This window comes from Anoplophora glabripennis, unplaced genomic scaffold (genome assembly GCF_000390285.2).
Source record: "Anoplophora glabripennis isolate ALB-LARVAE unplaced genomic scaffold, Agla_2.0 scaffold2, whole genome shotgun sequence".
NCBI lineage: Eukaryota > Metazoa > Arthropoda > Insecta > Coleoptera > Cerambycidae > Anoplophora > Anoplophora glabripennis.
In genome coordinates this window covers 3,266,829-3,283,321 of record NW_019416325.1, presented here as the reverse complement: position 1 = coordinate 3,283,321, position 16,493 = coordinate 3,266,829, and the positions used below count along the sequence as shown (strand labels likewise).

Sequence of the window (16,493 nt, the reverse complement as noted above, 5' to 3'; positions counted from 1 at the left end):
ATAAACTAAATCTAGGCAAATTTTGTATTAATACCGCAATTTAGATCAAAACATTTGTGAAATTTTCATATAGGAATATAAAAGAATAAATACCTTTTTATTTCCTTATGCTGGACTAGCCTGGAATGTGCAACTTCTTCAGAAGTTTTCAGGCTTATTCAAACTATGTTGATCTTTCAAGTCTTTCATTGGCAAAAAACAACACTTTAACTACAAAACTTTGACTTTTTTATCGGACCACCTAAATTTTAATCGCGATTATTCAAAATGAGAGTATACGGATTACTGCTAATATCACGCGGGGGAAATTCAACGTTTTTAAAAACAAAATACACCACTTTAAGTACAAAAGTTTATACTATTTTATCGGACTCCGTTTAAATTGTAATCAACAATATTCAAAATAAGAACATACTAATTGCTGATAATGTCACGTAGGGGGCGTTCGCCATTCTTAAAAACAAAATACCTATTGTTGTATGTTGTGCTACTAGATTTTTATTTTATAAATCACAGAACAGAAAACAGAAAATTCCTAATTACTTTGCGATGGACAGTGATTCCGATTATATAATTAAAAATTTACAGCAGATGTTAAGGTTGCCAAATCTCCGGTATTTAGACTAATTTCTCCGGCCTCTGACTGAGAGAACGGCTAAAAAGAAGAAAAAACAGAATCACCAAAGTTTTAAAATACAAACTAAATTATATTCGCAATTTACAAAAATGTTCTTGTAGTAGTATCGATATAACGTCTGCAATATTTTTTTATCCTGCGGTAATTGTTAACTCCTGAGATCTATTTACGTCATCTAGATATACCTACTTGTGCATTGTTTTATTTTGCTACCAAATAAAAACTAGATGCCGGTTTATCAAAAATAAGTTTGACTACGATTTAACTAGGTAGAGTTTAATTACTAAAGTATGCATTTGATTGGCTGTTGTTAAGGAATTTAGATAAATCAATTTTAAATTCTTTTCCTCCTAATTGCTTTTTGATTTATTATTTTTTTATTAGGTATACAGGAAAGAATATAAATATTGGTCAAAATAGGGTTAACAGATTATTATTGAATTTTACCACCACCATTATTAGATTAAACCAATCAAGAGAAATGATTTCTATTGGTTAACGCATTGTCGCTAACTGCGCTCACTGTTCTCGGAAGTTGAGGAAAGTTTGGGGACGTGTGTAGAAATTTCTGTTCAAGGATATCGAGTTGCAGTTGTTGACATGCAATATTTTAAATTTCCCGCCGTTAGTACAAGTATGGTGGTTTTCTACAAGAAATAAATACAAATGTTCCTAACAAATAAGTGATCTTAGTTCTGTCTGCAAAGCATGAGCTCTCTGTGAATGTGTTAGAATAATAAACTTTGTGTTTAATTATTATTGAGGTAACACAAAATAGTGAAATATTTGTTTTCTGTTACGTAATGTGCTTTTGACATTAATGTGTTGTGTTGTTACTACGAAATACTATGGCAAATTGTATGGATACCATGCTTTTTTGAACCCAACATGGTTACACTCCATATTGTTCGTTTGAACTTAAATTAACACTAATATTGTAAGTTGTGCTTTTAACATAACAGAAGTTAGGATTAATATGGATACACATGTATCTTCAACACCAAATAACCCACATTTAGGGGATGACACAATATCTGAAGCTGGAGCTTCATATGCACATGCTGTTTTGAATTTCAAAACAACCACCACAAATAATAATAAAGAGAATATCAAAGAACCAATAACGGAAAATCAGTCACAACCTGTGGTAGAAAAATTTAAACAATCTGAGCCTGAAGCATCTTCAGCTAATCTAGATGATGACGGAACCTTTACTCCAGTAGTAAATCACAGTAGGAAAGAACGAAAAAATGAAAAACTCAAAAAACAAAAAAGTTTAGTAAATGGTATAACAGACAAACATGATAGGCATGACAAACATGAGAAAAAAGACATCCACCTACCAAAAGATAAACAAAAAGAACCTCATTTAAAAGAAAAACGAGAAGAGAAAGATAATTCCCTTGTTAAGGAAGCTGCTGACGAACAAGTAGAGTTCAAAAAGGTATTTGTGGCAGCTCCTCTACCCAAAGTCAATCCTTGGCAAGTAAAACCTCAAACTGTCACCAAAGACACTTCAAACGAAAAGCGTGTACTGCAGCCCAAAAAGCAGGAAGTCACTACTAGTGGGCACAATGCTACGGCAGGTGTTGTTAAAGCTCCTAAGGATAAACATCGATATAACGAAAAGGTAAAAGATAGTATTTATAGTTTCACTCTAATCAGCCCCGTAATTTATTGACACTTTTTTAATTGAAAATGAGATGTAAATTAAAGCTTTCTATATAATCATTTATTTTCTTGTCGCTGGAAATGGTGTTTCTTTTTTTTGTACTAAAAAGTTTTGTGAATATTAATGATATAGCAGAACATTCATTAAACCATGTTTTTAACTCATTTTAGTAAATTTGATGCACCAATAATTGTTCCAAAGAAATATTGGTGTTTATCAGAAAAATATTGATTGTGTTATATTGAAAGTATGTGAATAAAATGTTTCAACCCATAACTGCATTTATAAACTTGTTACGTGACAAAGAACTCCCATTTACATTTTGTTTGCACATTCTTATTCAATCTAACTGGTAGCGAGTTAAGTCTATTAGTTATCTCTTTGGTGGCATAAACGACATATTTTATATATAATTATGCACTTAATTCAGTCATGATGTTTTTAAGTTAGACTAATCGGTTTTATAATAATTATTATGAATCATTTTAGAATTCAAATTGTTTTATCTACTTCAATGAATTAGCTTATATGTTCACTGCTTTTTCATTTTTATAAAACCTTTTGGTCTTTTTTTTTTTTTGTTGTTGCCAAACCAATATATCTTTAAATTAGTTTGTTTGATATAATTTCTATGTTAAAAGCCATTTATTAACTGATAAGAAATGAAGTTCTGTAAGATATAACATAATGCATGTGCCGTAAGCATGCCGATGTTAATTTAGTTATTGAAATGAAATACCTTAAAATATATTAGAAGTCAGGTTCAGTGAATTACAAATTTGTAAAATTCATTCAGCTTAAAATTGTTGTACATGATTGTAGCAGTTTTATATTTTTGTTAGGTTACCAGTTCTAACAATTCCAAACTTTTGATGTCAAATAAACACGTCTATTGTTTGGTGATTTGTTTAAGGCTAAAATTTGTGTTTTTGAGGAGTACGTATAAGTTTTTTCAAAATACCACAATGGAATTGTAAAAAGATTTTTGCAGACTTTCTATGTCAGGTGCTGACAGTATTCTAAATTCTTACTAAATGTTATCAACACCATAGCAAAGCTTGATAAGCAGTATAGTTAACTATATATAATCGATGTAGGAAAATGAATCTGATAAAGATAGACAGCCTGTTTTGAGTTACTTTCACTAAAACATTTTGGACAATCAAGGTTTGGAGAATAAATTAAGTCTTACTAATAAAAAAGCCATTAGATTCCTGAAAAAAAGTCCACAAATCAGTGTTACACGTATTTGATTAAAATATTTTATCATATCCAAAGAAAATTTACATAAAATGTTGTAACGTTTGATTAAATAAAGCATTGAATATTAAGCATTTGAAACGGAAAACAAGTTTTATAGTACCACTTATCTAATGGTCTACTTTTTATATGACTATGAAAATTAGGTAAAAAATATGGGTTACTGTGACATTTAACTAATGCCTTTAACAGACAGTTCATATAACATTAGTATTATTAAGTTATCAATTATTATTTCTTATCAATACAATTAAATAACTACTGAACTTATCAAAATCTAGAGGTTAACGTAACTACCAAAGTCGCCACTAAAAATAACAATTATTCTGGTTTTAAATCGCGAAATTTATTAATTGACATAAAAAATATCTTTCTGCATGAATATTTAGTTAGTAGAAGCCATAGTCACTAAATGAATGTATTAATTTTTTTAAAATAAAGTTGGTTGGACGTCGGTTAAACCGAAATAATACATACCATAAATTTTTTATGAGAAATAAATTCATTGTCATTTTTTAATGCTTCGTGTAATGCATTTTATCAAATAGTTTAATGTCCTTTATCAGTGCTACATAAACTTATGAACAACAACATTTTTCTGTTACATTTTTCATAAACTGATTGACCATTATTTGATTTAAAGGAAATAAATTTTTTATAAAATAGGTATAAGTATAAAATTATTATTTTGTATCATTTGATAAGCTGTAAGTGAAGTTATTGTGGTGGATTTGGAATTGTTCAAAATTGAAATCATCATTATCAGATCTATCTACTTTATAGATAGGTATGCGTGTGGTTATTTTATAAAACATTGCTTTTGCAAAACTTAAATGTTTGCCCGTGTTTAAATTTTTCATAGTTTGAAATATATATTCGTTTATAACACCTTTGTACCAGTAATTTTGGTACCGGTTATAATTCATTAATCGCGCGATTAAATTTGCGAACGTGCTGCATTTTCATCACAATCTAATCGCCGGATTAGTTAACCGAGCCTTAATACCAAAAATATTAGCCCTTAAGACTTGTTCATTTTATAAATTCTACAGAAATTTCGGTCATATTTAAAGTCCTATAACTTTAATTATGTCATAATTTGAAAACCCGTTTTTGCTTGGCACACATTTATGTTTTAAATGGTCATATTTTTTTCAGCAGAGAAAATTTGTTATTTGTTATTAAGTATAAACGAATCTTATTTTAATTGATTCTGTATTTTTTAAGTACAATAGTAGAAAAGGTAAAAGTTATTGCGGTTAATTATAGTCGAAGAACAATAAATTATGACGTTTTACACAACTTTAAAAGTTGGCTTGTTATATTGCATTTATTTGAAGAAGTATTTGTTTGTGAATATATGAATATCAGATGTTTTTCTCTGAAAATAAAACTGGTTAAGAATAAGGAAAAATATAGAAGTTTACTTACATTTCCCGCATATATATTACGAGAGCAAAAGTGGAAAATAAGTTGCAAGTTGTTTTGACGTCCATAGATAAGCATTGCCTGGCGGCGGCGGCGTTTTGCAAATTTGAAATTAGCAGTGCTGCCTACCTCGTAATTCAATCAAACTGCGCATCACCGGTTCCGTGTAGTCATTTTTTTTGAGTACGGGTGTACAGTATCCATAAACGTGGGTTATTTTAAAACTCAGATATCAAACGTTACGTCACCCGTCATATTGTTTTGTGTTCGTTGTATTCTTGTTTAAGGCATGTAACGCATATCCTACATATGGTAGTATCAAATATTAATCGTTTATCTTTTGGGATTTTGAAGACTTAATTCTTGAAATGGAATGTTTAGTAGTTGTGGTCGATTAATAATTTTTAAAATATGGTATGTACTGAATATGTTATTGCAAAACGTATGTTTACCAGTGGCTGGGTCGATCACTATTTTTATTTCATTTACACAGAGTGTGTCTTTTTCGAGAGGTTTTACTACCCTTAGTTGTTATTAAAAAATATTTTATATGATACCTCCCTAAATGATACGGGAACCCGTGTTCCATGTCTATAGTATGTAGGTATTTTTAAATAAAATTGATTTGTATTAAATTATTTTTAAGCAGTTTTTTTTTAATTAAAAAAATTACGTATACTATTTTAATAAGTATACTCTGTAAGTTATTAAAATACTTACTAAACTGAACTTTAAATGAAATAAATAATAACAGAACCGTTCATACCGATAATTTAAAAAGTATAAATGCGGACTTGATTTACTAATATTTTTATGCTTTATATACGTTTCTAGAAAATCAGGAATTAATTAAATATGGTTTCTTTCAATATGGAACTTTAATTAAATTATTTTCTGTAAGGTATAATTTAAAAGTGCTACGACAAAATGTCTGTAATAATAAGTGCAAGCAACTTGCCAGAGCCTGCCAAGAAATATGTAAATAACTTTGAAAGGGCGAAGCAACAACGTCATTTCCAGTCGACAAATATTTTTTATCAGCTCAATGAAATACGTTTATTGATTATATTGTTTAGTATATAATAAATTTAATAGAAGCTTCAGATAAAAGTCCTAGATAAGGGAAGTTTTAAGATGATTTGAAATTTGTTATTTTAACACCTAAAAAATCTACAATAATTTCATTTTTTCCAGGCTAGTGATTTTACAGATATTTGTGATTGGCCCACCTTAGGGAACAACACTGTTGAGGTTAGTGTTTTCATTTTCTATTTATAATAAGACAACTTTTTAGTTTCTTGGCAGCTACTCTTTCTGTTGTGATTTAAATCTCTCGCAGATTTTGTATCGTGATGTAGTTTTTATATAATCAACTATGTATCTATCCACCTATTTATATTTTAATCCATGTTATTTTAACACAGTTTCGCCTGATATCACACAAATAATTGTTTGGCGAGTTTTATAATGTGAACAAAAAAAAGCTTTACGCACTAACTACCATTACAATTAAAAGTCTGGGTTGCTGCCCATATCCACTGTTTGTAAAATTCGAAATTGTAAGCTCCCGTACGTCTTTACAATAATTAAGATATTCAAATAAAGAAATTCCCCCACAATTATTTCGTGCAGAAACAGAAAATAAAGGTTAACTCAGAGCCGGGCAAAAAGTAATTGAATACTGATTAGCGATTACTGAATACGCGGCTGAATATACATATTCGATAATCTCCGTAAATCTGAATAATGACTACAGTGTTTAGTGTATATGGATAGTTTATGAATACTGAATAGATTCATGTTGAATGAATACGATTGCTAAATATTCATTATTCATATTTACAAATACAGTGTATTCGCAATCGTTACTTTGTGAATACAAGAAAATTGTGGTTAGGTATGTGTAGATACGTATCTACGTATGTGTAAGTAGGTAATAGATATTCGGTAAATTATTCATAGAATCAGTTACTTACATATTGTATTCAGTGATTAATTTTTTTCTTTTCTTTCTTCTACTACACTTTCTATTAATGATTATTCATTATTCTTTAATACAAAATTTAGAACCCTGGGCTAAAGTAAAACGTCAGAGGGCGCTGGGCGGCCACTATATTTATTTACCAATTTAAGGTTAAAGTTTGGTTAACTAATGAAAGGAGTAAATATGGAATATGTTATATTCATAATCATCTGATTAGTTCAATAGGCCTTATGGCCTTCATTCATTAAAGGTAGGATGTTTAAAACTTGCGACAAAGCGGCGTGCGGCAGCGGTTACTATAAAAACGAAGAAGGTCCGACTATATTTGAGTATTTAATGCTTTTAAAGTAGTTAGAGTATGCATTTTTATAGAACGCTACTTAAGATAATTGGCGCTGCCGCATGCTGCTTTGTCGGAAGTTTCAAAATCCTTATGCCTAGTTGGTCAGTTGTCCGGCACGGCAAAGCGTATCTCTTCGCGTCAGTATAAAGACAATTGAATCAAGAGCACAAAATAAATGGATGGACCGCAAGGTACTACTCGAGGCAGCCTCTCAGTGGCCGAGAGTGTAGCAGATGTTTAGATAGAGGGAGAGAGAGAGGTAAAGGAGGACATATGCTATCTCTCTCTAACAGCACGCGATTGCATGTTGCCAGAGAGAGATATCATATACGTCTATACGTCTCTCTCTCTCTCTCTCTAAACCTCCGTTACACTCTCGGCCAGTGGACGCTGCCTCCAGTAGTACATGCTCTAAGATAATATTTTAATTATTAATATAATTATTAATAGGGCGTTTCCTTAAATGAAATTAAATAAAAAATGTTAATAATAAGATAACCTGCTCCTACCGTGTCGGTGTGGGAACACGCTACCGATCTAATGCATCTTTAAATTATTAAACCTCCATCAAGTAGCGTAGAGTCGCAAATCGCATAAAGTACATGCACCTTAAAAATACTCTAATGGACTGTTCACAGAATTAGCAACTCATTTTTGATGCATCAGCCAATGTCACTAAGAATTTATGTAACTCTATTAAATATATTAAAGTAAGCTTATCAGCTTCTCATTTTATTGCAAGTGAAAGGTGGACCTTAGCATATATCTGTATGATTAAAATAGCTTATGTAGGGGACTCTTTCAAAGAGGTACATTTACCATTGAAAAGAGCAACATATTTTGGTTTGTTAGTCATTAGAATGCCCTTTAAAGCGAGTCTTATTTTATTATTTGCCTTATCTCTAGTTTCATCTACTTTCGATATCCACATTTTTTTTCCAAAGTTCGTATATGGGAGGCATAGCAGAGACCTATAAAGAGTTAGCTCGCGGAGTAGTTTCCACGTTTATACGCAGTTTTAAAAAATTGAAAAATAATGGACTTAGAATGCAGTCATTTTTTTTTAACAAAACAGATTTAACTTATGTGGATGCCTATGTATACAAAATTGTTTACATATTTTTTTAGTAAAGTCAGCGGCAAACACAGTTTTTCCATACAAAAAAAAAAACAAAAACCATATAAGATTAATTAAATATGATAAAAGTTTACTAGTGCATGAGATTATTCCAAAACTTTAATTTGAGTACGTCTTAAATTCTTAGAAACTGTAGTGGAATAGCAGAATTTTCATAGTTCTGTAACAATTTTTTTGATTTGGGAATGATGGTATTTCCTCAGTTTCAATTCAAGTAAATGTTTTTTGCATTTTCCTTGAATTTTGAATCGAATAAAATAAATCCCTATCATCATCAATTGTTGAACTTTTATTAAATTTTTGTTGTTGATTTTAAAGCTGTGCAGTAATTCCTGAAAGTTCATTTACTACCAAAATAAAAGTTTAATGAAAATGATAACACAATCAAAAATTGTAAATCATTTATTTGACTACCACTTAGGGTCAACTAGGTACTTATAACAATTATTAAAAATTTCTGATACTTTTATATCAGGTACTCATTGATTAATAAAAAATAACAATTCTAGTTATATAATATCCAACAAAATCTAAAACATTGATTTATATTGAAATCTGTAGTTATTCCAGTTTAATTCTTTCAAAATATTATACCAATTCAGATTATAACGTACAACTTTGCTGCAGCCTCGTAGATCATTCAGCCCAGTAGCTCAAACTTCGAATGCCCCAAAAGACCGACAGCTGCCGCCGCCGCCGCCGCAGCAGCAGCAACAACAGCAAGTTGAGGAAGCGGAGGACAAGCGTAAGCCTTCTAAGCATAAATGGGTACCCTTAGAAATTGATCTGACTAAAAGCAACAAGCATGAACGGAGGAAACCTGAGAGGTCTGGTGATGTCCAGTCCACTGTAAGCGATGGAGATAGAGACTGGCGAGCAGAAAGGGAGCTCAGTGCCCCAACTCATAATGGTCGACATCAGAGGCCAGCTTCTGCTGCTCCGAGAGGCAGGGGTGGGCGAAGCCGGGGTGGAAGAAGGGGGCCATTTAACAGAGCAGCTAACAGGATACCTAGCGATCCAGATTATGCCGATTATCCTGCTGATTTCACACAGGTATTAGATATAATATTTATTTGGAGGACGAAATCATTTAGTAATGTGGCACGTTTCCATTTTTTATACTTTATTATGCACATACAACAGCAGAACGAAGGGTAGCTTCTTTAGATGGAAATGAACCAATTTAGATTAATCACACGTGAATAAATGAATATGTTTTCAGTATTAACAAGTTAATAATGATATTATAGTCAATTGATCTAGATTGTACTGAATACTCTACTACTTGAACCTACAGTACGTTTACACTACTATTTATAATATATGTATAAACATTCTAAAATAAGAATAGTTTTTCTATTTAAGAAATTGTTTAATTGTAAGTAATAAAAATATTATTTTACTTTGTTAGCTGGGGAAATTTGATGGCCAAAACTTTTTGGTACCATATATGGGTACTTACTACTTTAACAGCAACAGTTACCTCAATCTAGATGGGCCTACTCTAAAGGAATATATTCGTAACCAAATGTAAGTTTATTTTCTATAGATTAATACCAGTTTAAGGAAAACAAACACATCAGTTGTTTCTTAAATTTTTAGAGAATATTACTTCAGCGAGGACAATCTCAATAGAGACTTTTTCCTAAGACGAAAAATGGATCCTGAGGGTTATCTGCCTGTTACGCTTATTGCGTCTTTTCATCGTGTCCAGGCATTAACCAACAATGTCTCGTTAATTGTGGATGCAATCAGCTCCTCTGATAAACTCGAACTGATGTCTGGTTTTAAGGTAATATTTATTACTTACTGGATAAAAAATTTTCTAAAAAAATAAACTTTATAGGTTCGACCAAAACACGAACCTATGAAGTGGCCTATTTTGGATAAGAACGGGGAAAAGGAAGAAGAGCCTCTTTCGAAATTAGTACCGCCTCCTCCCATGCCAAAAACTCTCCGTGAAAAACAACAACACATTGAAAATCTCAATCCCGATGTTGCTGAATTTGTCCCTCATGAATCAGGTAACTGATTTATCTTATTTTTAAATACATTTTAATTCAAAATCCCTTTTTATCCAGATATTAAAAAAATGAATAACAATATTATTAATAATAATATGAATGAAAATTCAACTAATGAAAAAATGGGTTCAAATGGGAATTTGGAAGGGCAAGAATTCAATAGAGACAAAAACAAAACTGAGCAAACCGAGGAAGAAGCGAATTGGCGGCAAGTTAAGAGAAAAAATAAAGAAAACAAAGGTAAAAGGGAATTCAAAGTTAAGACTAATGAGCGAGAGGAGTTAGACTTTCATTTTGATGAGGAACTGGATTTGGAAGTGCCTACTGGTCGTCAGAACACATTCTCCAATGAATGGTAATGGTATTATAAACAAAAAAAAATTGTCTTCTTGGATTTCACTCTTTTAGGGCTTCGGAAGATGATTCAGATGAACTGAGCGACCGAGACGTCAATAAACTTTTGATCGTAACTCAAACTACTTCCTCTAGAGCCCCCAAGCATGAGGGTTATGATCGGACTGGAGATTGGACAACTCGTGTCAAAATTACTCAAGAATTAGAGCAAGCTATTAATGACGGACTGTATTATTATGAAGAGGACTTATGGACTGTGCAGGACTTCGTAAGTCGCTTGACCTTTTACTACTTTTTGAATTTATGTTATGGTTCTTTTTTTATATAGTCTTTTACAGGGTATCGGTGGTATAAGTGCTGTGTTTAATAAGTAATTGAATACCTCAAAATAAATATGAAAATCTTATTAAAAAAAAATTTTTTTGGTAGTCTCACTCACTATTTCTGGTGCTTTTTATTTTGCTTAGGAACGTAGCGCAGGTGGAAGTTATAAGACTGTAACCGTGATTAGTCAGGAAGACTTCAAAAAAATGGCCCCTCCCGCCCCCAAGAAACAGAACCCCGAGGTACCTCCCCCGCCACCTCCTATCGTAAGTTATTTTGACGAAATTTTCACTTCAATTAAAACCTTTTACATTGTAGCTGGATTCTCATCATTCACCTTTGGAAAACAACAGGAGGGGCGGTCCTTTGACGCCGAGCCATCGCAATGTACCTCGATTTTATGCTGTGGTTAAAGACGGACAACCTGATCCATGCACGCCAAGAAAGCGTAAAACGAGACACTCCAACAACCCGCCAGTGGAGCAACACGTTGGATGGATCATGGACGTTAAGGAACATCGTATACGCACAACATCCACTGGGTACGTTGATAAACTTTATTTAGGGGCGTAAATAGCATTTCTCTTTGCAGTAGCAGCCTAGGCACTAGCCCCAATGATGCCCATTTGGGCACGAGCTATGGCAGTTACGGAAGTGTACCACAAACGCTTCCTTCTTTCCAGCACCCCTCGCATGCTTTACTTAAAGAGAATAACTTCACGCAGCAAGCATACCATAAGTTCAGGCAGAAGTGTTTGAAGGGTAAGTAGCAAATATTACTGTTATGATTATGAAAAATAGGAGAATTTTGTAGATGTTTTTATAAAAAAATGGTCAATTAGTTTGAACGGAATTTAAACTATTCTCTATTAGGAACAAAATATGGCGTCTCTGTCATACACAAATTTTTTAAACAAATTCCACAAATGGAAGTCTAAAAGGGTTTAAGTCTGGAGAACGAGAAGCTATCTATAGTTTGGTACCACCACCGGTGCTCATTATATTAAAAATTCCGTTGGCGGTAAATAGTCTCTGTGAATAAAATCGTAATATTGCGTCTTGGTGTTGATCATTTTTTAATAATCACTGTCCACTAGCACATACAGGATAATCTTGTCATACCAGAACAGATTATTGTAATTATGTGCATTATAATAAAACGCAATCACCAATGACTCTAACCATTAATTACTATAATTTTACCCGCTGACTAAAACTGGAACACGAGACTTTTTAATGCGCACTTGGTAACAGTTAAGAAATTTTAATATGAATAGTATATGTAAAAAACGGAAGAGCCAGCAGAATTGAAAAAAACGTTATATATAATTATTTTAACAGAGCGTAAGCGATTTGGAATTGGTCAGTCGAATGAGATGAACACACTATTCCGTTTCTGGTCGTTCTTTTTGCGGGAGAACTTCAACCGTACGATGTACAACGAGTTTAAGGCTTTGGCATTGGAAGACGCTGAACAGGGTTATCGTTACGGATTGGAATGCCTTTTCCGTTTCTACTCGTATGGATTGGAAGTAAAATTCCGCCCCCATTTATACGAAGACTTTCAACAGGAGACAGTTAAAGACTATGAAAATGGACAGCTCTATGGGTTAGAAAAATTCTGGGCGTTTTTGAAATACTACAAGCATGGCACTCATTTGAACGTCAACCCCGTTTTGAAGAAGTACCTTTCTAAGTTTAAAACAATCGAAGACTTCCGTGTTGTTGAAGTATGTATTTTATGATTTTTTTTTTTTTTACTTTTAAGGATAAATAATAATTTTTCTAGCCAAAAATTGATGAGATACTTAAAACACAGAATGGAAGAGGGAATCATTATAGACAGAATGCAAGACGTAACAGAAGTGTCTCTGAAAGTCAAAGCGCCGGTCCTAGTACATCCCGTGAAGATCAGAGGCGCTCCTCTGCTTCTCACCAACGGTAACACTTTGTGTAACTATTTTATAAACTGTTTTTAATATATATTTTTTTAGAGGTGAACATTCGCAAAATTTTCCACAGCCGGGTACCAGCGCCCCAGCTGGTACAGGATTTAAGTATCCAAGATCACGCACTCATTCGTTCGGTTCAGGTCGTGTTCGCAACAACTCGTCTCGTACCCACACTGATTCCTGGAGACAGAAGGACAAAAAGGAGGCATCTTCTGCTGGTGGGTAATTTTCACATATTATTAAGACTACTTAAATGATATTTATATAGAAAAATACAGTTCGCATTTTTCACCTTTGGTACGTTTGGTTGGGGTCGAAATTTATCAGTTTCATTGTGAAATTTATTAAAAGTGAGGTTAATTGTAGAGCCCAAGTTGTATAGTCTTTCCGATATCAGTTGAAGAACCAAGAGGATGACAGTATGTGCCAGGTTCGGTCGCTGACGTAGCAACTCGGCATTGAAATATTTGAAAAACTTGTTCCCATATTTATTTAGCCACACCCATATACAGGTCTGGTCGAACTAAACGTGGAGGTGGTAGAAATGTATATGTCTAGTTGAAGAATGCGAGCGCAGACAAACGAAATACAAATACAGTTGCATTGGATTACTGGGCAATAAATCTCGGCCGTTGACAAGTGGTCGACAAATTGCCTAGCAGTGCAGTGCAGCAATGCGGAATTTGGTGTGATTTAAGTAATTTTAATTTATTATAGGCACCTTCTATTAATCATTCATATTACAATTGAGAAAGGGCATTTTGGAGACCTTTTGAAACAGAACAAAACGAAATTTACCATCAATATAATAAAATTGTTTGAGGATATAATTAATTAAAATATGTTGTTGGCCAAATGAACATATAATAGAAATTTTCTACACATTATATACAAATTATTATAATTTTTTACCATTAGCAGAAAACTTTTTAGGGATGCCTATGAAACTCATTAAATTTTATTGCCAGGCGTTTTTTTACATGTTGAACTGACTTCGGAAAGACTATAATAGAGTTAGTAACTGCACATTCCTTACGAATTTAAATTGTTTGTTTAGGTGAAGGTCGCAAGGGCAGCGCCGATTGAAGGGAGGACTTTACTGCATGTGTTCTGTTGTCAACTGTTGAAACTAAATTTTGTACTGGATTAATTCTTATATTTGTATATCTTAAATTGTTTGATTTCCATAAGGTAAAAAAGTAATCTAGCTAAAGGAACATTCTAAGAGAATGCGGTGATTTTTTTTTGTATAGGATCATAAAAAAATTGTATAAAGGTGTAAGTAGTAATTGCGATTGTTATATTCGGTGCCATTGCCTTAAATATTTTACATAGTTTTCATATTTTTCTAGATAACGTATGAATAGTAAACTACACAGCAATATTTCCTGAAAGTCAGTGACAAACCGTATCGGTTTCTGTTGATAAGTGTATATGTTCTTTTATCATAACTTACGTTAATAAATCAATTTTATTCTTGTGTTCATTTTGAAACAAAAAAGCTTATAAATAATTATTGTAAATAGGGGCTCACTATCGTAATACTCGCATAACTCATAAATTGGCTGTCTCTGTCTTGCTTTGGCATCATTTTAGTCAAGTTAAGTGTGTTTATTATAATTGTTATTTTTTTAAGTAATTCATAACATGATTATTCGAGTAGTGCTTAGTGGGCGGTACATTTTCGTTTTCTATGTATCTATATTTTTTATATGTCCTTATCAGCGTGATGAAGGATATACACCATACATGATTATATATTTTAGGATAACAGTTTTTGGGTACACGCTTGTCATATGCAATTATTTGATAATTGTTATGTTATTCGTACTTTATATTACATAATTTTGATAATTAAACTCATTTTGATTTGTTTGAAAGTAAAATTATATAGGACAAGGCAAGGAGTTTAATTTATAATATTTCTGAGTTGAATTCTTTTAATATAAGTGTGTGCTAGCGTAATCTTAATTTATAAAAAAAAAATTAAAATTCGGTTTTTTGTCTAATGACGAAGAAATTCTGTGCAATTGTAATCGTTCATATTTACATCGTTAGACAAAAAATTCAGAAAATATGTGATATGGGTAATAAGTTTTCTATAGTTTTTGCTCAACTCCTTGCATTTAAGAATGTATTGTATATTGTAAGTTAGTTTGTAAAGTGTGTTGTGGAAGTGTGGTCTGCGATTTGTCTTCCAATGACGCTAAAAAAAAAAAAAAAATAAAAACGCTAAAACGTCACTTGTTTTTTTGCATCGAATCCTAATACGTATCCCTAACATCTTTTTTTTTTTCATGGTACTATAAAACCATACTAAACATTATTGTTTTTATATTTGAAATAATACACTTTTTCATAATTTTGAAAACTTAAAATTTTAAGTTTGTGTGAAAAAAATTATTCTGCTTTATAAGTCAGTGACATTTGAGGTAGAGGATATTTAAGTGATGCTAATTAAGGCTACAGTCAAATTTTTAATAAAAAACTCCTATAATCATGGCAGGCCATTGACTCGACTCATTCGTCATAGTTAATGCAGCTAGTACATAATCTAGAAGGCCTCAATATATAAAAAAAAATGCATTTGAACCATGTATTTTAAAGAGAAGTTCTGGTTCGTACTGGACGACACTGTTCGTAAATGTAAATTATGGAAGTATGTTAAAAAAAATGTACACGTTTAAATCTTGCACTATTTTAACTCCATGTAGATAAATATTTTATATTTCATTGTATGCGCCTACAATATTTTCATGGACTGTGTGTTGTGGACCAGAATGTGCAGATGTCATTCAAAAATATTTTCTGAATTTGTGGATTTTTTTGATATCATGGACTATTAACTGCTGAAAGTTAGCTAAGGTTATCAACATTGAAAAAAAAGAAAAACAAAAAGTAATTTTATAAGAACTTTAAAAAACAAAAAATTGTGAACATTTACGTGAAAAGGGCATTGACAATTTGTACTCTAGATCAGTGGCTCTTAACCTGTTGTCCGCGGACCCTTGAGGATCCACCATCTCCTCTCAACGGGCCCGCGAAAAAATCCACATGCCTTATGTCAGAGTGTAACTCAGTGGCGGCGTAAAGGGAGGGCGGTCCACTGCGGGTGACAACTCACTCGCGCTGCTTAGTTAGTAGACAGTTGCGAGAAACTTTTATCAACACTCTTAAGAGATGTGTGATCCCAGCAGCTTTGTGTGACTTCAGTTTTTTATACTATTTTTCTTTTCGGTGTGAAGTCTTAGAAGAAGTTAACCAGACACAAAAGTATATACAAACATCTGGAAAAGTGCGAGATAAAAATCAAAGCTAACGTATCCAAATAGTGGAAAGAGCTATTTCCTATGCTACTGAAAAATGTGAGAATTTGG

At 32.4% G+C, this 16,493-nt stretch overlaps 1 protein-coding gene across 4 annotated transcripts; it reads left to right on the top strand.

The window, feature by feature from the left end:
- The first annotated feature begins 1,311 nt into the window (after positions 1-1,311).
- Positions 1,312-15,359, top strand: LOC108916935 (la-related protein 1). Of its 4 annotated transcripts, none has more exons than XM_018723276.2 (15): positions 1,312-2,267; positions 6,192-6,248; positions 9,090-9,515; positions 9,874-9,992; positions 10,065-10,254; positions 10,309-10,486; positions 10,544-10,841; positions 10,895-11,108; positions 11,308-11,430; positions 11,483-11,706; positions 11,757-11,926; positions 12,506-12,894; positions 12,954-13,105; positions 13,159-13,334; positions 14,174-15,359. In XM_018723276.2, the coding sequence occupies exons 1-15, from the start codon at positions 1,614-1,616 to the stop codon at positions 14,200-14,202; spliced, it is 3,399 nt and encodes a 1,132-aa protein (XP_018578792.1). In that variant the 5' UTR covers positions 1,312-1,613; the 3' UTR covers positions 14,203-15,359. The 4 variants fall into 4 exon arrangements, with proteins under 4 accessions (XP_018578792.1, XP_023309863.1, XP_023309864.1 ...); XM_023454096.1 differs by lacking the exon at positions 1,312-2,267 and adding an exon at positions 5,234-5,411; XM_023454095.1 differs by lacking the exon at positions 6,192-6,248.
- Positions 15,360-16,493: the final 1,134 nt, after the last annotated feature.

Bases quoted from the DNA above. Each gene is read 5' to 3' on its own strand.
- LOC108916935 (XM_018723276.2), top strand. From the start codon at position 1,614: ATGGATACACATGTATCTTCAACACCAAATAACCCACATTTAGGGGAT. The intron at 11,109-11,307 runs GTAAGTCGCTTG...TATTTTGCTTAG, and splicing joins TATGGACTGTGCAGGACTTC to GAACGTAGCGCAGGTGGAAG. The intron at 13,106-13,158 runs GTAACACTTTGT...ATATTTTTTTAG, and splicing joins TCCTCTGCTTCTCACCAACG to AGGTGAACATTCGCAAAATT.